The sequence below is a fragment of the Musca domestica genome, unplaced genomic scaffold (genome assembly GCF_030504385.1).
Source record: "Musca domestica strain aabys unplaced genomic scaffold, Musca_domestica.polishedcontigs.V.1.1 42, whole genome shotgun sequence".
Lineage (NCBI taxonomy): Eukaryota > Metazoa > Arthropoda > Insecta > Diptera > Muscidae > Musca > Musca domestica.
Window position 1 is genome coordinate 7,648,931 of NW_026712329.1, and position 18,657 is coordinate 7,667,587.

Sequence of the window (18,657 nt, forward strand, 5' to 3'; positions counted from 1 at the left end):
GTGGAGGGTCTTAAAAATGTATTCACATATAATGTATATGGTGAGCAATAACCGTAAATTCGGATGAAGATGTATATCGTAGCCACATAAAAATCTGATCGGATCTCGTTGAAATTTGGTAGAGGTATTTTCGAGCAGTATCTGATGCCCTGTTTCAAATATCATTGTTGTGGAGTGCATATTACGCATGTGAGGGACTTTAACACCATATCGAAAGAAACACATATATGGGAGCTATGGCTATATCTGAACCGAATTTCACCAAAATTGAAGCACTTGCTTTTAGGGTGTGCCAAAATTCAGTTCATGTAGGCTAATATCAGTCATATGGTGCACAATAAACCACATGTGGTGCAGGGTATAACTACAGTATTTATTTAGAAGCTTTAAGTACCCTTTCCATCTCTTGTCGTAAACGGGACCCAAATGCTAAGTTTCAGAAGAATATATCTAATATAAGTTCCCAAAAAGTAGGATCTAACTCTGTTAACATTTTCCTAGACAAGGAAAAATACAATTTTCAGATCACTTATTTACTCAGTGCACTTTCATACTCCCTTAAAGTACGATTTAAATAAACTTTAATTTTCCCATGTAAAAATGCCAAAGTACAAATACAAAGCTATAGTTCAGAGTTATGCGACATAAATGCATATGCATTAATTAATCTGTTCTCTTACCTTTGGTTATATTGCGGTTTAGAGCCTCCTTCTCCCATGATGCGAAGGAGGCTTTCAGCACCTCGGTGACTTTGCGATTTGTACCCGGTGTCAGGGGAGGTATTTGATTTGGAACATCTGTAAAAATACAATTAAACAGATAGAAGACACATGTTAGAAGGCTGATTTATAATTAAGTTTGAATAATAAAAATAAGTAAAAAGGAAATGAAAATTCATATCAGTTTGACCTACGAAATTTTGTTACAAATTTAAAAATATTTGTACCTTCTTTCTGAATCCTTTCAATTACCTTTCAAACGATCATTTGTGGCCTTCAATTGCTGCAGTTTTCTGGCTTTGCGCTGAAATTTTTGCGATGTCAAGCAGGACAAATTGCTGGCCACATTACCGCCGCCAACACCACCACCTATGGCTGCAGCACAGGTGCTGGCCATAAGGCACGAATCACGTGCCGAATGAATACCATTGCCTCTGGCCAAATAGTACGGCTGTGGATAGGGGAAACCGTTGACGCGTAATGGGACACGTAAACGACTGTCTGACCAATCGATCCATTCATTTGTCATTATTTGTATTATTTTCGCGATGACGTAAATTTGTTTTAAAATCTGTTTATTTAGGGCCTTTTATTTACACAATGTATATGTTTTTTGTTATATTTTAAGATTATTCATTGCCACACTGTTGGATTTATTTAAACACGTTTTTTAAAATTAAATAATAAAACACCTGAGTTTTCCCCTCTAACAACAAATCGTTTCGATTAGATGCAAACACAAGACTTTTGCAGCGTGTTGACTTAATTTTTTTGTTTCCAACTGAAGCATTTTATTTCGACGGGAACATATGTCATTAGCGTAAGGGGAATGAACGAATAGGTTCAGCGGCCTATTATAAAGGTACACGCGCCCTTCTAAATCAATAAAACAAACATATTTCACAAAAAATATGGATATATTGGTATTATGCTAATATTCATTTTTAATACATATGATTAAAAACACGTCAGACAGGGGAGGTGGGGGTTTTCCGGTAGCAATTTGAACAAAAGTTAAAATATTAAGAACATATTCTTGGTAGACTGTTTGACCTATATCCGTTGATTTTTTGAGAATATTTTTTTACGTACGTTTGCACTTAAATTGTGGATTTTTCAAGAATTAAATGCGAAGGACATGGGACTAATAAAACTGGACTTTTAAGACTAATATTGAAGGAACGTTGCATGTTCGTGACTTTAAGATTTTTTTATGGATTATTGGGTTGTTGATAGCAATTTTTAGGATTCTCTTAAGGATTATTAGTACCATAATTGTGATTTTTTAATAAGATTTTTTTCTCGATTTTATATTTTTTTTTAACCCTTCATAATTCTATGGAGGGTATATTAGCTTTGTTATTCCGTTTATAAATCCTAGATATATTTATGATAGACCCTAAAAAGTATATATATTCTGGATTAGCGTAAAAGTCTAAGGGACACTCTGTCTGTGTGCCTGTCTGTTTTAAACATGCTATCTTTCTTTCACACATGTGTATTTTTCCTAAATGGGACATGTCGGTCCACGTTTTCGTATATCCCCCCATATAACGGTAACTCCCGATTGCTTTTTCGAAGTTTGTAATGGGTACTACAGCGTATGCCAAAAATTTCGTATGCAGATCCACGTCTTCGTATAGCCCCCATATAACGGTACCTCCCAATATTCCGTATTATGATGATTTTGATGATCCGCCGGAATCGTTTTAAATTTCTTATTAAAAGTTCGATAACGGATAAAGCTCGTCATTTTTCGGATTTTTTAGCAAGTTTCTTACGAATGCTGGAGGGTATTAAAAGTTAAAAACTGCAACAAAGTCAAAAGCCATAATTTTTACTTTTTTTGTTAAATTTTATTGAATGAAAGCAAAAACTGTCGGAAATAGCACCAAATTTTAAAATTTGTTCGAATTGGTCACCTTTGACACGAATTATGGCCTTCAAACGGCCAATGAGACCGTAACACACTGCCTGAATTTGGCTCTGCGGCGAAGCGCTTACTTGAGGTGATCGGCACTTTGATATTTTTTAGTGCCAACCTTGCTTTCCAAAATGCTCCAGACAAAATAGTCCAACGATTTGGACTCACGAGCAATTTTTCGGCAACTGCGACGCGATCAAGTCGCTTCTTTACTTTTCGCACCATTTCTGCTAATGTTGCTTTTTTCCCCATGTTTTCTTCCGTCCACTTCCTTGACGTCGGGCTACGCTACCAATATCACGGTAACGAGCGATGGTACGAGACACAAAAAATTTATCCAAATGCTGAAGTGCTCTAACGAAAGCCACTTTTGGATTTCCAGCCAAATATAAAGAAATCACACTATCACGCTTGAATTCCATTACGAATAACTTTTTTCTGGAAAATTCTCACCAAAATGCTTTTGTACGCCTGTAAACAATATAATGAGCTGTCACTGTCATCTCAACCTGTATATCATTTGATACGTCCAAGACGTGACTAATGGGAATAACGGTTTTAGATCATAGCTAACTTTATCTTGGTACATCGTAATATTATTACAAAACTTAGGTCGAGTTCGGGCAATGTCGGTCCACTCATTCTCATATTTCCCATTCAACAACAACATTTTCAAAGCAAATAAGTTTCTTCATTAAACAAGAAAGGATCATCCAATTGTGTGAAAACTTTACAAATCCTAATACTTATATCAGTGCTATGCCATTAAGTACCTCCCCCCAGAAAGGGTCAACATTATGAATAACCATGAAGCTCATAAGACACTAGATGAACATCCGATTCCTTTCCAACCCGCCGTATTCAAATACGTCTACCAACGCAAGATCTGGAATGAAGAACGGTACCTATCCCACAACGGGTAAAAATTTGGAATAAACAAGGCGCTCATAGAAACAAAATGATCAATTGATTACTTTCAAACTCAGATTATCCTTTCAATATAAGATCAGGTATGAAGATGGAATATATCAGGCCACTCCTCCACTAGCATCTCCCCCACAAAGGGATTAATATTTTGAACCAAACGCTCATATAAAGTGAAATAAACATCCGTTTTCTTTCATATTTCACCAATCCAAATATTTTTACCAATACAAACGCTTCCTGCATGGTTTTTTTAAAGACCCCAATAAAAGATCTTAACACAATAATTTTAACTTTCCACTTTAATTATCACTCCATGAAAAATGTCTTCAAAAACATCTTTTAATTCCTTTTGTCAAACTCCACATTAAAATTAAGCGGCAATTAAGACACTCATTAAATCACTTCTTTAATGTCTGACAACAAGTTGCCATCATTCAAAACCCTTTATATGATTTGAGAGGAGTGCCTCCCTCCTCTTCAGACAATTGAAAACAAGTAGACTCGAACTCGAACACCCACACATGTCAATTGTTGGCATTGCTCTATGCCTCACTCTAAGAAGAAAGCACAATTTCCCCTTTCTTAGAGCTCTCCATTTTGTGGGGTGGTGAGGGCAGGCTAATGAATGCCTTGGTTGTTTGGCCTTTTCATTCATTTTCTACAAATTCAATCATAAGAATGCAACAACGCGTGCTATAAATCAGCACTTGTGTCTTGAATTGTTCTTTTTTCTACAACAAATAAAAAAAGAAGGAAAAAGAAAATTTACAAACAAACAACTAGAAGAGAACTCAAGCTGGACACAAGCTGTTCCCCAACAATGCCAGGGTGACTACCAGTAGTAGCTTGTAGAGCAATGATATGGTTACCCATTCAGCTGAATGGCATGTCTGACTGTCAGCTTCTTATGGCTGTCATAGTAAGTGTCTGCTGCTAATCAAATCATAAAGAGAAAAGTATTATCAACATGTGAATGAGGCAGAGAAAGGGTCATGACATACCCCCGCATACAAATGGAACAGAAGGGAAAATATTTGATTACAAGCAGAAGGCAATTGTTGCTTCAGCAAAGGTCAATAAGTTTAAATAAAGAATTGAATTGATTTGTTACACATTCATCCAAACATACAAACACACACCCATATCACGAGAGGGGGCCCCCATGCCAACGTTTATCGCCTTCTGTATCATAATTTCATGTTGTGATTGTTAACCATTATGTGTCACATTTTATCGCTGCCGAACTTCAAAACTAGCCAATTAACCCTTAGATATGCTGCTAGCAAACAATTTCATTTCCATTAAATTTTCATTGTAAAAAGAAATGAGAAAGGGTGAAATAAGTTTGTTTCAATTCTTTGCTGTACAAGCAACTGGTAGCTGCTTACATATCGCCACGCCACCCTCACGGTGGTAAAAAGGGGCAGTCGATATCAAACAATTAAGTTGAGTGTGTGTTTATCGATTCGAAACATGACAAACAAATCATAAAACAATTACAAGGCCGTGAATGGGTGTTATCAAATTTCTTGCTAAATATTACACTATTACCCCGAACAAAATAACTCTTTAATTTAGGGGGGAACCCCAGGTCTCCAGGGATTTTTAGAAAAAAAAATAATAATTTTGAGTAGGAAAATAGCAATAAATTTGGACTGGGGCCAACATTTTATACCCTTCACCATTAGTGTTAGAAATCTTGTTATTCGAACGTTATATATGAACTCGGATAAGGAAATATCTATTTGTTTAGAATCGCAAATAAGTCTCTATTAGATCTATTATTGCAGGAAGAAACTTGTTTGAAATGTGGAAAACCCATCAAAATGGCAAATGTGACTAAAGACCGATACATTTTGGCTATTCGAAATATTAGGTAATATTTAATTACGTATACACGATTCCAGGATATTATATTGAACCAGTAAAGAAAGTCTTAAAGTCGGACGGGGCCGACATTATGATACCCTACACCACTTTGCCAATTTAGTAGAGCTGCGCATAACAATTAAAGGTTTTTATGGGAGAATTCAATCATACACGCTATGATTAAAATTTGGCAAAGATATTTCTGACCTGTATTTCATATATTTCCCTAAATATCGTTGTTACGGAGGGCATATTACGGCTGTGGGTAACAAATATGATAAATCGGATGAACAGTATATATGGGAGCTATAGCTATATCTGAACCGATCATCACCAAATTTGACATACTAGCTGCTAGACTCAATTCGGTCGAAAGTGCCAAATTTCATCCAATTTGGGCAAATATTAGACGTTTGGTGTACAATCAAAGGTAAATCCGACGAAGTTATATGTGGGAGCTATATCCAAATCTGAACCGATCTCGATAAAATTTAGCAAATGTATTTCTGAGCTGTATTTGATGTATTTCCCCAAATATTGTTGTTACAGAGTACATATCACGGCTGCGGAGGACAAAAATAACAAATCGGATGAACAATATATATGGGAGCTATAGCTATATCTGAACCGATTTCGATCAAATTTGGCATACTTATTTTCAGGTCCAATCTGATCGTACGTGCAAAATTCCATACTATTAGGACTGATATTGCACGTTTGGTGCACAATAAAAGGCAAATCGCACGAAGATATATATGGGAGCTATATCTAAATTTTAACCGATTGTCTCCAATTTCAATAGGGTTCGTCCTTGGGCCAAACAAATGATTTGCGCAAAATTTCATCTGGATAGGGCAATAAATGCGAACTGTACTTTGTTTACAAAAATGCATGGACAGACGGACGGACATGCATAAATCGACTCAGAATGTGATTTTATGCAGATCATCAAAAGGAACTATGGGTCTATCTCGTTTCGAGAACTGCCGAATTTGGTTTTGTCCGATGAGAAAACATTCGTTGTCCAGCAGTTTGTAAACAAAGAAAATGATCATGTTTACTTGCCAAAGAGGTCAGCTGAAATATGCATCTTCGGTTGGACACCACAACTCAAACGCCGGCCATGGTGATGGTGTGTTCCGCCATAATAGCCTATGGTCGCTCTCCGCTCATATTAATCGGCCGTGGCATCAGAATAAATGCCGAATATTATCGTGAAAATATTTTGAGGGTGTATTAAAGTCTTGGGCACGCAAACATTTTGGCCGCAGACCGTGGACCCGTTATGTGTGAGGTACCAGAAGAAGTAATTCGATCTACCCCTTCCTCTTCCAAGATATAAAGTTGTTAGAAATATTGGAATATGCTAAATTTGAAGGCACTCAGATGTTTCTTTCACCTTTTGACAATTTTTGAGGGAGTAACCAAAAGGAGTGATCCGAACTATCTTATCTTCATACTAGATCTTGGCTTAGTAGAAATTTTGGCATGTACCAAGTTTGAAAACCATCGGTTTCTCTGTTTGCATTTCATGGGAGTTACGGGTATTCAAAATTTGACCGGATGTGTGGGTGGTACCAGAAAAAGTTGTTCGATATAACCTATCTTCATAAAAGTTATAGAGCTGGTAGAAATATTTGGATATGCGAAATTTGAATATAATCAATCTTATTTTACATTTAATAAGCTTTGTGAATATCAAAATGTTGACTCTTTGTTTGGACCAGAAGGGTAGAAGTGGGCCGATATTGTCCATCTTAGCTTAGACCTGATAGAAATATTACGATATTACAAGTTTTAACGAAATCGGATAATTCCTTCGATCTCTGTGTGATATTCAATTTTTAAAATTGTGTGAATTTTTACCGTGTATAAGGGTACCAGGAAGAAAGGAGTGGGGCGATATTACCCATCTTCAAACTTGATTCGAGTTTCACAAAGCCCCTCTATTTGGGTGAATTTGTGATGTAAACTATCGAAACGCAGATATGTGTCTTCAGTTTTTCCTGTAACTTTTTTTGTGTTACACAGTGTAAAGTTGTGCATGCTAATATTGGTCAAACCATTACGTCCACTTCGCCCAAGAAAAGATCAAGGATTAAATTGGTCTATGTGGGAAAAGTATCAGAATTTCAGTTAATTATTTCGTATTTTATAAGAGCTATCTTCCTTTTTCCAAAATTTGTGGGGAGGTGGCAGAAAAAGTGGGCTGATATTGCCAATGTTTGTATTTGTTAATGCAATAACAATTGCCTGAAATCGGGGCACAATTACAAATATTATATAGTAAGGCGTTTACCGATTAAGCCTAACTTCGCCAATGTTCTGTCTTCAAGTCACGACACAAAAACTTAAATATTCGGCAATATAATTCAATTTCCCAGTACTATATATCAACATCACTAAATTTTTATTTTTTTCAGTTAAGGTTCTAAATCAGAATAAATCCGTAAATATTTATTATTTACAAAATCATAATTAAATTTTTAAAATATGGTAAATTTAACAGCACAGATAAAATCAAATATGCCAACGTTGCTATTGACAAACGCAGAGAGAGGGAGAGATAATGCCTCAAAACTGAGAGAGAAGTAAACTGGAGAGAGAAAACGAGATAAGTCCACGATCAAAACAGAGAGCATAAACAAATGACATTTTGCTTCAGACACAATATTGTGATAAGAATTAGAAAATTACTCTCAGTCTTTTGTTTAACAGGCCATAGTGTGGACCTTATCTGGAAAACTTAAAATAACTTTCAATTTATTTAAACCATGGCAGAAAAAAACAATAAAAATGTATTTTAAATATCTTCTCATACAGGTGTTTCAATATTGTAAACATAATCACGATCGGTGTTTTGTTTTTATCTGACAGATATTTATCTCACAGATGGCTACTTTTCTAGGCGATGCTGTAGTCAAACAATGCCGCCACAATAAGAAAAACACTTGACAGACACTCTTGGCAATTAGCACTTGTGGCACAAATCAACTCAAACACAATCTGATCTTCAGTAAATTTAATTAATTTTTAATTAAAATATTTAAGACACTTTTTAGCATTTTTAACACTTTCAATTTTTCTTTTAAATTAAAATCACAGAATTTCCTCGTTTGTTTCTTTTGTAGAGATCTTATTTAATTATTTTTATTTTATTTTTGTTATTTTGTTGGGCACACGAAATAATTATTGTGTATCTATTGGATTCGTATGAAACTGAACTGAATGCGAGTAAAATAAATGTTCATAACGAACGACAACGACGATCATCATCATATCCTAAAACACACACACACACGCGCAGGCAGAAATCTCGAATGTGTGTTGTGTGTGGGTTTTTGCCTGCATCACAACCACATCAAAAAATCCCAAAACAAAAACGAAAAAAAACAAAACAAACCGATACTCTTTTGATAGTTTCTCACTTATACCATGGCATATTGTATCGGAAAAGTATCTATGTGAATTGTGTTATCGTATCTCAAAAATGCCACACACACTCATCATCTGTACTGTATGTGTAACAATTCTCACATTTGTTATTCTCTTTTTTATTCACATTGACAACTGACCAAACAGCTGACTCTCCAGCTCGTTGCTCTCTTGGATAATTTTGCTTTGATTTTTTATACAGATTGATGGTACGAAATTCATTCACAAACATATCAAACCTGACCACAACACAGCAATGTGCAAAGAGAGAACGACAGAGAGATTGCAATGGTAGGACAAACCAAAAAAAAGTGATGACAATTTGGCGATTTTTTTATTTCTTCTGATATTGATGGTCTATTAGTGATAGAACACATTTTAGAAAATTAAAAAAAGGAAGGCTTAAAATATGTATTATGTAAATTAAAGACGTAGAAAAAGAGCTACGTGGCAATGTCAGTCAGTATAACTAACGCCCAGAAGACTGATAAAACTAGAATCTTAAAATTTTGCATATAGGCAACTTTTTGTGGGTAGGAGTGTGTTAAGGCTGGCTTTTGGTACAAAGAGTGCATATTAGTGTAGGACGGTAGAATAAATAGAGGTAGAAAATTATATACAATTCGTACTAAAATGTCAAAATATTGAATTGCCGACTGTGACGATCTAGACGATCTTAAATTTGCCAAAAATACCAACAATGCTGAAAGTTACTAAATACTATACTATAAATAATCGACGACGTGGTGAGCTAGACGTCTAAATATTTACATATGACTTAGTCTATAATAAGCAATGTAGTGTTGAAAAATGTTTTTGACAAAACTACGAAAATACTAAAAGATACTACATATAAACAATCGAATAGAACAAGCATGTTTTAATTATATCGATTATGAAAAAAATGATGTATAACTAGACTTTTTGAATGTTTGTACTAAACTGTCCAGAAAATACCAAAAAGCACCGAAAATGGTGTCATTAAAACTGAATGATCGAAAAGAACAAGAACTTTAGTATGTGGCTTCCTCTATGACAAACACAACAATGTGCAACAAGACTTTGGACCAAATCTATTTCAGAACCTTAAGAGGCGATCTGGGGGTGTCCTTTGACACGAATTATGGCCTTCGAACGGCCAATGAAACCGTCACACGCTGTCCGAATGTTGCTCTTCGGTATTTTGACCCATTCCCGGCGAAGCGCTTGCTTGAGGTGATCGACACTTTAGTATTTTTTAGTGCCAACCTTGCTTTCCAAAATACTCCAGACACAGTAGTCCAACGGATTGGTATCCGGAGATTTTCGTGGCCATTGTGCACTGGAAATGAAGCGAGGAACCTCATTTTCTAACCATTCCTGGGTGCGACGGTGCTGAGTCCTGTTACAATGTCCAAGGTCTGCGGACAAAATGTTTGCTTGTTCAAGGTTTTAATACACCCTCCAGAATATTTTCGGGATAATATTCGGCATTTATTCTGATGCGACGGTCCATTAATGCGATCGGAGAGCGACCATCGGCTGTTATGGCGGCCCACACCATCTGGAGCTGGAGTTCTCTAACGAAATCACACTTGAATTCCATCACGAATAACTTTTTTTCTGGAAAATTCTCACCAAAATGCTTTTGTGCGCTTGTAAACAATATAATGAGCTGTCACTGGAATAATTTTAACAGCTGTCGGACGAGTGGCTTCGAAATGACAGCAGTCTGAAATGGGTTGCTTGGTTTTCATCTCACACTGTATAGCGGCTCATTTCTTTCTGGTATTTCCCTCACAAAAGGGTCAACATTTTGAATAATTATAACACTCATAAAATACGAAATGGGTATGCGATTCTTTTTGAGTATCACACATCCTAATATTTTTATTAACACAAGTTCTATTGTGAAGATAGTACGTATCGGTCCACTCCTCTTGGTACTTTCCCACATATGGTCAAAATTTGGAATAACCAAACACACATAAAATGCAAAGTTTCAAATGAAGTTGTTAAATATCAGGTCACACCTTCTGGAACCGCCCCTACATAGGGTCACAATTCTCAATACTTATAACATTCAAACTTGGAATATCGAAATGCTTCTCTTAACCAAAATATCTGATGTGATTATGAAATTGATTGGATCACTCCTTTTCGTCCGCTCACCTCACCCACAAAAGCTTATAATTTAAATAAACAATTAATCGCATAAAATTTGAATAATTTTAATAAACAATTATTCGCAATTTTAATAAACAATTATTCGCATAAAATTTGAATAAATGTTCCATATTCTTTAAATTTTGCACATCCCAAAATTTTACTTACATTAGAGAAGTACGAAAATGGAGTCTGCTAGCTCACGCACATTTTATTATTTTCCAAAAATTATCAAATATCTCATGTAAAATGAAAAAATGTAGTTAATGTGGTCCAAACCTGGCACGCCGTAATATTTTTTTCCGATTTAGGTTATCTGTGAAATGGACAATATCGGTCCTTTGGGGCTTTTGTATGTTCCGTGTTGTAATTGACACTGGTATTAGATAATCGAAAAGAGGGAGAATTCTCAAATCACACTTAGTGTTTATAAAATAGTGTTTGAAAAGGTCCTCACTTCATACGACCGATACCTTATAGCGGATACAACCAGAATACTTGTCATTTAACTTGAAAATTAATAACTGTGGGTCCATTTGGGAAGAGAGTTAAGAACGTGTTATCTCAATTTTAGTTCGAATAATTAAGGAGGCGACAATTTGTATTTTGGTCAATTGAGTATCTTTTTTTTTTTGTTAGTATCCCGTCGTTTCAAATCAGAAAACCTCTAAAAATAATTAAAAAAAAAAAAAATCCATTAAAAAATGTTCCACAGACGGGGGAGCTTTAAAATGTCTTCTATAGACCGAAAAGTTTCGAAAAACCTTCCATAGCTAGGAGATATTTTGAAGGTCTTCTATAGACCTTTAAAAGGGTTTTTATAGACAGGAAACCACTGACGAATTACATAAATGCTTCAAAATTCTTTAAAATTGATCTAAACAGAACTTCAGAGAGTCTTCTCTTTATAAAAGACTTTCAGACACAAAAGATAGATATGTATTTTATAGACAGAAGACCTTTGAGAGATATTTTGCGGCAGTTTTATATAGACAAGAACCTTTAGACAGGTCTCACATATGCAAACGATTGTTGAAAGGTTTTCGTTGAGTAGGAAACCTATGAAAGATGTTCTCTTGAAAAAGAACCTCTGAAAGGGCAACATCGGTCCTCGCATTATTCGATAATTTGACGATTACAGATATGTTTTCTAGCATTACCTTGTCTAATTCTAAAATTCGGAATTTGGAGATCTCCATCCTGTGGCAGAATGTTATTTCTATAGGTCCACATTTTCCTATATTTGGAATAAATGATGATTTTAGCAACAATTTTCCACGGAATTGTTTTAAATTTTGTTATTTGAAACTCGCAATAGATAAAACCCCAGAAAAAGTAGCTACGTAGGTTAACGTTATGATATGACATGTATATAATGGTTCCGCTGACTTGGGGACTATTGATGGTTTAATTGCATTCTCCAACCTATTTTAGTAGCACTTGAGTCCCGATACTTCTAGTTATTAACATTTATCTCATGGTTTGTTTAACGTGTTACCTATTTCAAAACGGCTTGAAAATTGCCCCGTGTATTGACAACATTGTCCGCTCCAATATGAGAGGGGAGAGCAATATATTGATCAATTTTTTAAGAGACTTTTTCCCCATTCGGATTTTTTTAGGCTGGCTAATCGACACTAAACAACAAAATTACAAAAAAACAACCTTCCATCCATCCAACCAGCCATACATCTCTGAAAACGGAAACGGCCATCATCATTGTCGACATACTCCACACCAGCGTTGTAGCGCAACCAAATGTTGTTTTTGTTTTATTTATTTTGCTTTATTTTTACTTTTCGTATTTTTTATTCAAATGTTTTTTGTTTTTTTTTTTTTGTTTCGTCCACACAACAAAAAACTAAATCAAACGAAGAAAAAACACTATAATTCTTTACACAAAAAAAGTAAAAAAAACTATCTGATTGCAAAACAGGGTGTGTGTTGGTCGGTCGGCTGATCGGACGGATAGATGGACGGACGAACGAACGATTGGTGTTTGTGTGTAAAGAGAAAACATGTTGAAAGGCAAATATTGGATATGCAAATCGTTTTAAGTACCCCTAACACAGAAAACAACAACGCCACACAAAAAAACTATCAGCGGAACTAGTGGACGCGTCGCAGCGAATTCATTCATAATGGCAGGCTGTCCATTCAGTTTTTATTTTTCACATTTCATTCAGTCATTCATTCATTCGTTCGCTTACTTTGCTGAACACAAAATCCATTGAGTATCACACGCTTCACACACAGATGATCATCACTCAAGATTTGCAATCGGCGAACGTAAATTCGATTTCCAATTAAAATGCAACTCACAAGTGGGAAAAATGTTATTGGTATTCCAAACACATCCTCGAGTGTTTCAAAACAATTTATCTCTAGTTTTTTTTTTTTTTTTTTTTTTTTTTGTCAGCGTTATGTTAGGGTATGTCGAAGTGTGTGCTCCGGCACTTTGGTTGATAATTTACAAGGAGATAAAGTGTTTCAGAAAACTATATGTCGCCAAAAAGCCTAATAAATATAGAAGCGCCCTAAAAATATTTTAACAAAGAACACCTCCTAAAGGTGATCTAAAGTTATCAGACTTCTTAGAGTTTTACTATTTGTAGAAGACCTCCTGAGAATCTTTTATATAAACCTTTTAAGGCTCTTCTATGTATAGAAGACCTTCTGAGGGTCTTTTCTGTACACAAGGCCTCATGTAAGTCTTTATGTATAGAAGATCTTCTGAGGGTCTTTCATGTATAGAAAATCTCCTGAGGGTCTTTTAGATATAGAAGACCTTTTAGGGGTCTATTATGTAAAGAAGACGTTCTGAGAGTCATCTGGGTATACAAGACATCCTGAGGGTGTATTTTTAGGAATAGAAGAGCTTAGTTTAAAAGACCTCCTGAGGTTATTCTCTGCATAGAAGACATCCTGAGGGTCTTTCATTTATAGAAAATGGCTCGTGAGCTGAACATATCGCAAAATTCCATTCGGCAAATATTGACAAATGAGCTCGGGGTAAAGCCATTGAAATTCCGAAAAGTGCAAGAACTTACACCGCAAAGAAAGAAAATAGACTCAAAAGAACTAAAGAGTTGCTTTGCTTGGCCGAAAGTGGTTAACTGCCGAATTTGGGTTTCTCCGATGAGAAAACATTCGTTGTCCAGCAATTTGTAAACAAACAAAATGATCGTGTATACTTGCCAAAGAGGTCAGCTGAAAATGTGCACCTTCGGTTGGCCACCAGAACTCACGCGCCGGCCATGGTGATGGTGTGGGCCGCCATAACAGCCGATGGTCTCTCTCCGCTTGTATTAATCGACCGTGGCGCATCAGAATAAATGCCGAATATTATCGCGAAAATATTCTGAAGGGTGTATTAAACCCTTGAGTACGCAAACATTTTGGTCGCAGACCTTGGCCATTCCAACAGGACACAGCACCATCGCACTCAGTACGCGCCACCCAAGAATGGTTACAAACTGAGGTTCCAGCTGAAGATGTGCACCTTCGGTTGGCAACAAGAACTCGAGCGTCGGCCATGGTGATGGTGTGGGCCGCCCTAACAGCCGATGGTCTCTCTCCGCTCGTATTAATCGGCCGTGGTATCAGAATAAATGCCGAATAATATCGCGAAAATATTCTGAAGGGTGTATTAAAGCCTTGAGTACGCAAACATTTTGGCCGCAGAACTTGGCCATACCAACAGGACTCAGCACCATCGCACTCAGTACGCGCCATCCAAGAATGGTTACAAAATGAGGTTCCTCGCTTCATTTCCAGTGAAGGCTCCGAAAACCAATCCAATGGACTATTGTGTCTGGAGTGTTTTGGAAAGCTAGGTTGGCTCTAAAAAATACCAAAGTGTCGATCAACTCAAGCAAGCGCTTTGCCGGGAATGGGCAAAAATACCTCAGAGCAACATTCGGGCAGCTTATGACCGTTTCTTTGACCGTTTAAAGGCCATAATTCCTGCCAAAGGTGACCAATTCGAACAGATCTAAACTTATTCTAAAATTTGATGCCATTTCCGACATTTTTTGCTTTTATTCAATAAAATTAAAAAAATGTAAAAATTATGGCGTTTGACTTTGTTGCAGTTTTTTTCGTCACCCCGTATATATAGAAGGGTCCACTATGTATAGAAGACCCCCTGAGGGTCTTCTTCGCACAGAAGATTTCCTGAGGGTCTTCATCGTACATAAGACCTCCTAAGGCCTTCTATGTGCAGAAGTCCTCCTGAAGAAAATCTCCTCGTGAATCTTCTAGGTATAAAAGAGTCCCCGGGGGTCAGAAGATATCCTTTTCGTACAGAAGACCTTCTGAAGAGGGTCTTCTATGTGTAGAAGGCCATCTGGCGGGTTTCTATGTGTAGAAGCCCACCTGACGGTCCTCTATAAATAGAACACCACTTGACCGTCTTCTTTGTATTGAAGACCTCGAAAAGTCCTTTCTTGAGTATCTTAGGCATAGAAAAGCACCGTTTCCAGAATATTTTTTAAATAATTGTCCAAAATATCTTTCTATTTTTATTCCTTCAATTGAAATCCACTTTAAATAGTTATTTTTATAATTTTGGTGTTTTGTTTTTCTCAAAATTGAAACCAATTTGATTTCTCGGCACGTTTTAACTTTGCAGACAGCAAACAACATTGTTTTATGGCGAAAATTAATCGGTTTTCCAAAAAAGGACATTAAACAAACAACCAGACAAACAAAACCCTATTACCAAACATGTGAACACAGCAATGTGGCTTTGAAGTTAGTTAATAATTCTAACGTCGTCTATTCCCAACTAATACAGCTCCTAAAAGCCGGCTTAATGAATATTAATAACAATAATTACATAATAGAAGTCTGGCATGGCGTCGAGTCGGGACTAGTCTGTGATCTCAGGGAAAAGGCGCCAAAATCTTATAAACCGAAAAAGAGAATAATAATAAAAAAGTGGTCGGTTTTACAAAGGTCATGGCAAAGGTTTGAAATGTGGGCTGTGAAGAAAAGTATACCGAGCGATCCACAATCACAACATGAAAGGGTGCGGGGCACTCTGAGAGAAAAAATAATCAACAAATGCGGTAACAGTAGCTTTATCCATGTAATTGGTCATTGGTATTATTATTCCCTGGGTACTGACAACATAATTATCTCAAGTCAATTTGTTTGACTTTCTCATGTTTGGGAGAAATAAAAAACAAAAATATTTGAAAAAAACCTACAACAGTATTGACGAAAAGCAACTTCGGCATTGGGCCAGAGGTAATGTGATGTGGATGATGATGATGGTGGTGCCAAGGCATAGAATCACTTGGCAGCCAGACCTGATCCCAAATGCAGTGCATCAGAAACAAATGTGTTGGAATAATGATGATCATATTGAGTATTGGATATAAAATGAGATGTGATGTTAATGTTAATATCTGGCTGCTTGACTTGCCGGCTGCCTGACTGGCTGACTTACTGAATGATGTCTGCTGATGTCTAGCAAAAAGTAACAATAATATTTTTTCTTCACGCTTATAATGCATTTTACTCACGCATCAGTGTTTTGTTACTCGTTACTGTTGTTGTTGTTGTTTTTGTCGTCCATTCATAAGTAATTTGCTGTTGCTTTATGGGCTGATGATCATGATGATGATGTTGTTAGTTCAAAAAAGTGGCCTAAAAGAACTTTTAACTCAATGAATGAACGATGAACAGCAACAACTGATCAAAGGCTAAGGCTGTTAAAGCAATTCATATCGACAAAAGATCTTTCACAATTTTACACTTTCAGGAAGAAGAGAGCAAATAAATGCCAGAAACACACATATATACTAATGGCTACAACGAAGCACCGACATGACACATCAATTTAGACGCAACATAACACTGGCACATAGCAATACAATTTTCTGAAAATGAAAAGGAAGGTGAGTGGAACATTTACTGTTCCCATAGAAGAAGGTTCTCCTCTAATGGAAGTCTTATGGGTCAGGAAAATTATTCAGGGTGAGATGAAAAAACTGCAACCAACTTCAGACTGCTGCTATTTCTAAGCCACACGTCTGATAGCTGTTAAAATTTTTCCAATGACAGCTCTTTACAAGCGTACAAAAGCATTTTGGTGAAAATTTTCCAGAAAAAAGTTATTCGTGATGGAATTCAAGCGTGATAGTGTGATTTCTTTATATTTGGCTGGAAAACCACGAGTGGCTATAGTTAGAGCACTCCAGCATATAAATGTGAATAATTTTATTGTGTCTCGTACCATCGCTCATTACCGTGATACTGGTAGCGTAGCCCGACGTCAAGGAAGTGGACGGAAGAAAGCAGCAACATCAGCTGGAATGGTTCGAAAAGTAAAGAAGCTACTTGATCGAAACCCGCGTCACAGTGGCCGAAAAATGGCTCGTGGGATGAACATATCGCAATATTCTATTTGGCAAATATTGAAAAATCAGCTCGGCGTAAAGCCATTTTAATTCCAAAAAGTGCAAGAACTTACACCGCAACAGAATATAGACATTACAGCCAATGGTCGCTCTCCGCTCGTATTAATCGACCGCGGCATCAGAATAAATGCCGAATATTAAAGCGAAAATATTCGGGAGGGTTTATTAAAGCCTTGGGTACGCAAACATTTTGGCCGCAGACCTTGGACATTCCAACAGGACTCAGCACCATTGAACTCAGAACGCGCCACCCTAGAATGGCTACAAAATGAGGTTCCTCGCTTCATTTCCAGCGCATAATGGCCAACAAAATCTTCAAATACCAATCCGTTGGAGTATTTTGGGAAGCACGGTTGACACTAAAAAATGCCAAAGTGTCGATCACCCCAATCGGGCAGCGTGTGACGGTTTCATTGGCCGTTGGAAGGTGACCAATTCGAACAAATCTAAACTTATTTTAAAATATGATGCTATTTCACCCTGTATTCTCTAAGCACATAAGACCTTCTGGGAGAATAAGACTTATTTACCTTATGCGAGTAGTAACATGTAATTTTCTTACACAGTTAATGCTATTTCACATAAGACCTTCTGGGAGAATAAGACTTATTTACCTTATGCGAGCAGTAACATGTAATTTTCTTACAATGTTCTGCTGTCCATAGAAGTCCGGGATGTCTAATTCTAAGAAAATATTTTCTCATACAAGGTTAGTTTGATATCTACTCCAGAGGGTGTTCTCATTGAAGACCTGTTGTTCTTCTTTTCCTTGAAGATACTGAGATCACTTCGTGAAGAAGATATGTAGATATCTTTGTTGTTATGAGGGATTGTTAAAATCAGATGTTCAAATTATGGTCTTTATCATAAAAATCCCCTAGGATCACTGGATATTCTGCCTATGGAACTCAGAATGGGTTTCTTTTCATAGAAGATTTAACGGAAGTTTTCTTGTCCCACCAAAATTTAGTAGAAGTGGTTCTATCTAATATTAATTCTATCTATCTGATTTCAGTGGTTCATTGCTTAAATTCTGAAAAAAAGGACTCATTGAGACGCGATTTCAGGGAACATTTTATTTCACGTTTTATTTCAGGGTCACGGTCAATTTGCCGCCTAGATCGTACGATCTAACGCCTTTAGACTATGTATATGCTCATATCTATACATGTAAGGCCGATGCTATTGCCGCACATTGAAGCATTTATTC

The 18,657-nt window shown here is 36.5% G+C and overlaps 1 protein-coding gene across 3 annotated transcripts in view; it reads right to left on the reverse strand.

Moving 5' to 3' along the window:
• The window catches only part of LOC101897626 (ETS-like protein pointed), a 305,487-nt gene that overhangs the window by 107,840 nt on the left and 178,990 nt on the right, over positions 1-18,657 (reverse strand). The window contains exons 1-3 of one of the 3 annotated variants that reach the window (XM_059126976.1): positions 8,261-8,410; positions 972-1,363; positions 681-797 (exon numbers count right to left, since the gene is read on the reverse strand). In XM_059126976.1, the coding sequence (XP_058982959.1) occupies positions 681-797; positions 972-1,248 (394 nt within the window). In that variant the 5' untranslated portion in view covers positions 1,249-1,363; positions 8,261-8,410. Of the gene's footprint in view, positions 1-680; positions 798-971; positions 1,456-8,260; positions 8,411-18,657 lie in introns of those variants that run through there. The other 2 variants (XM_059126977.1, XM_059126975.1) reach the window with 2 other exon arrangements.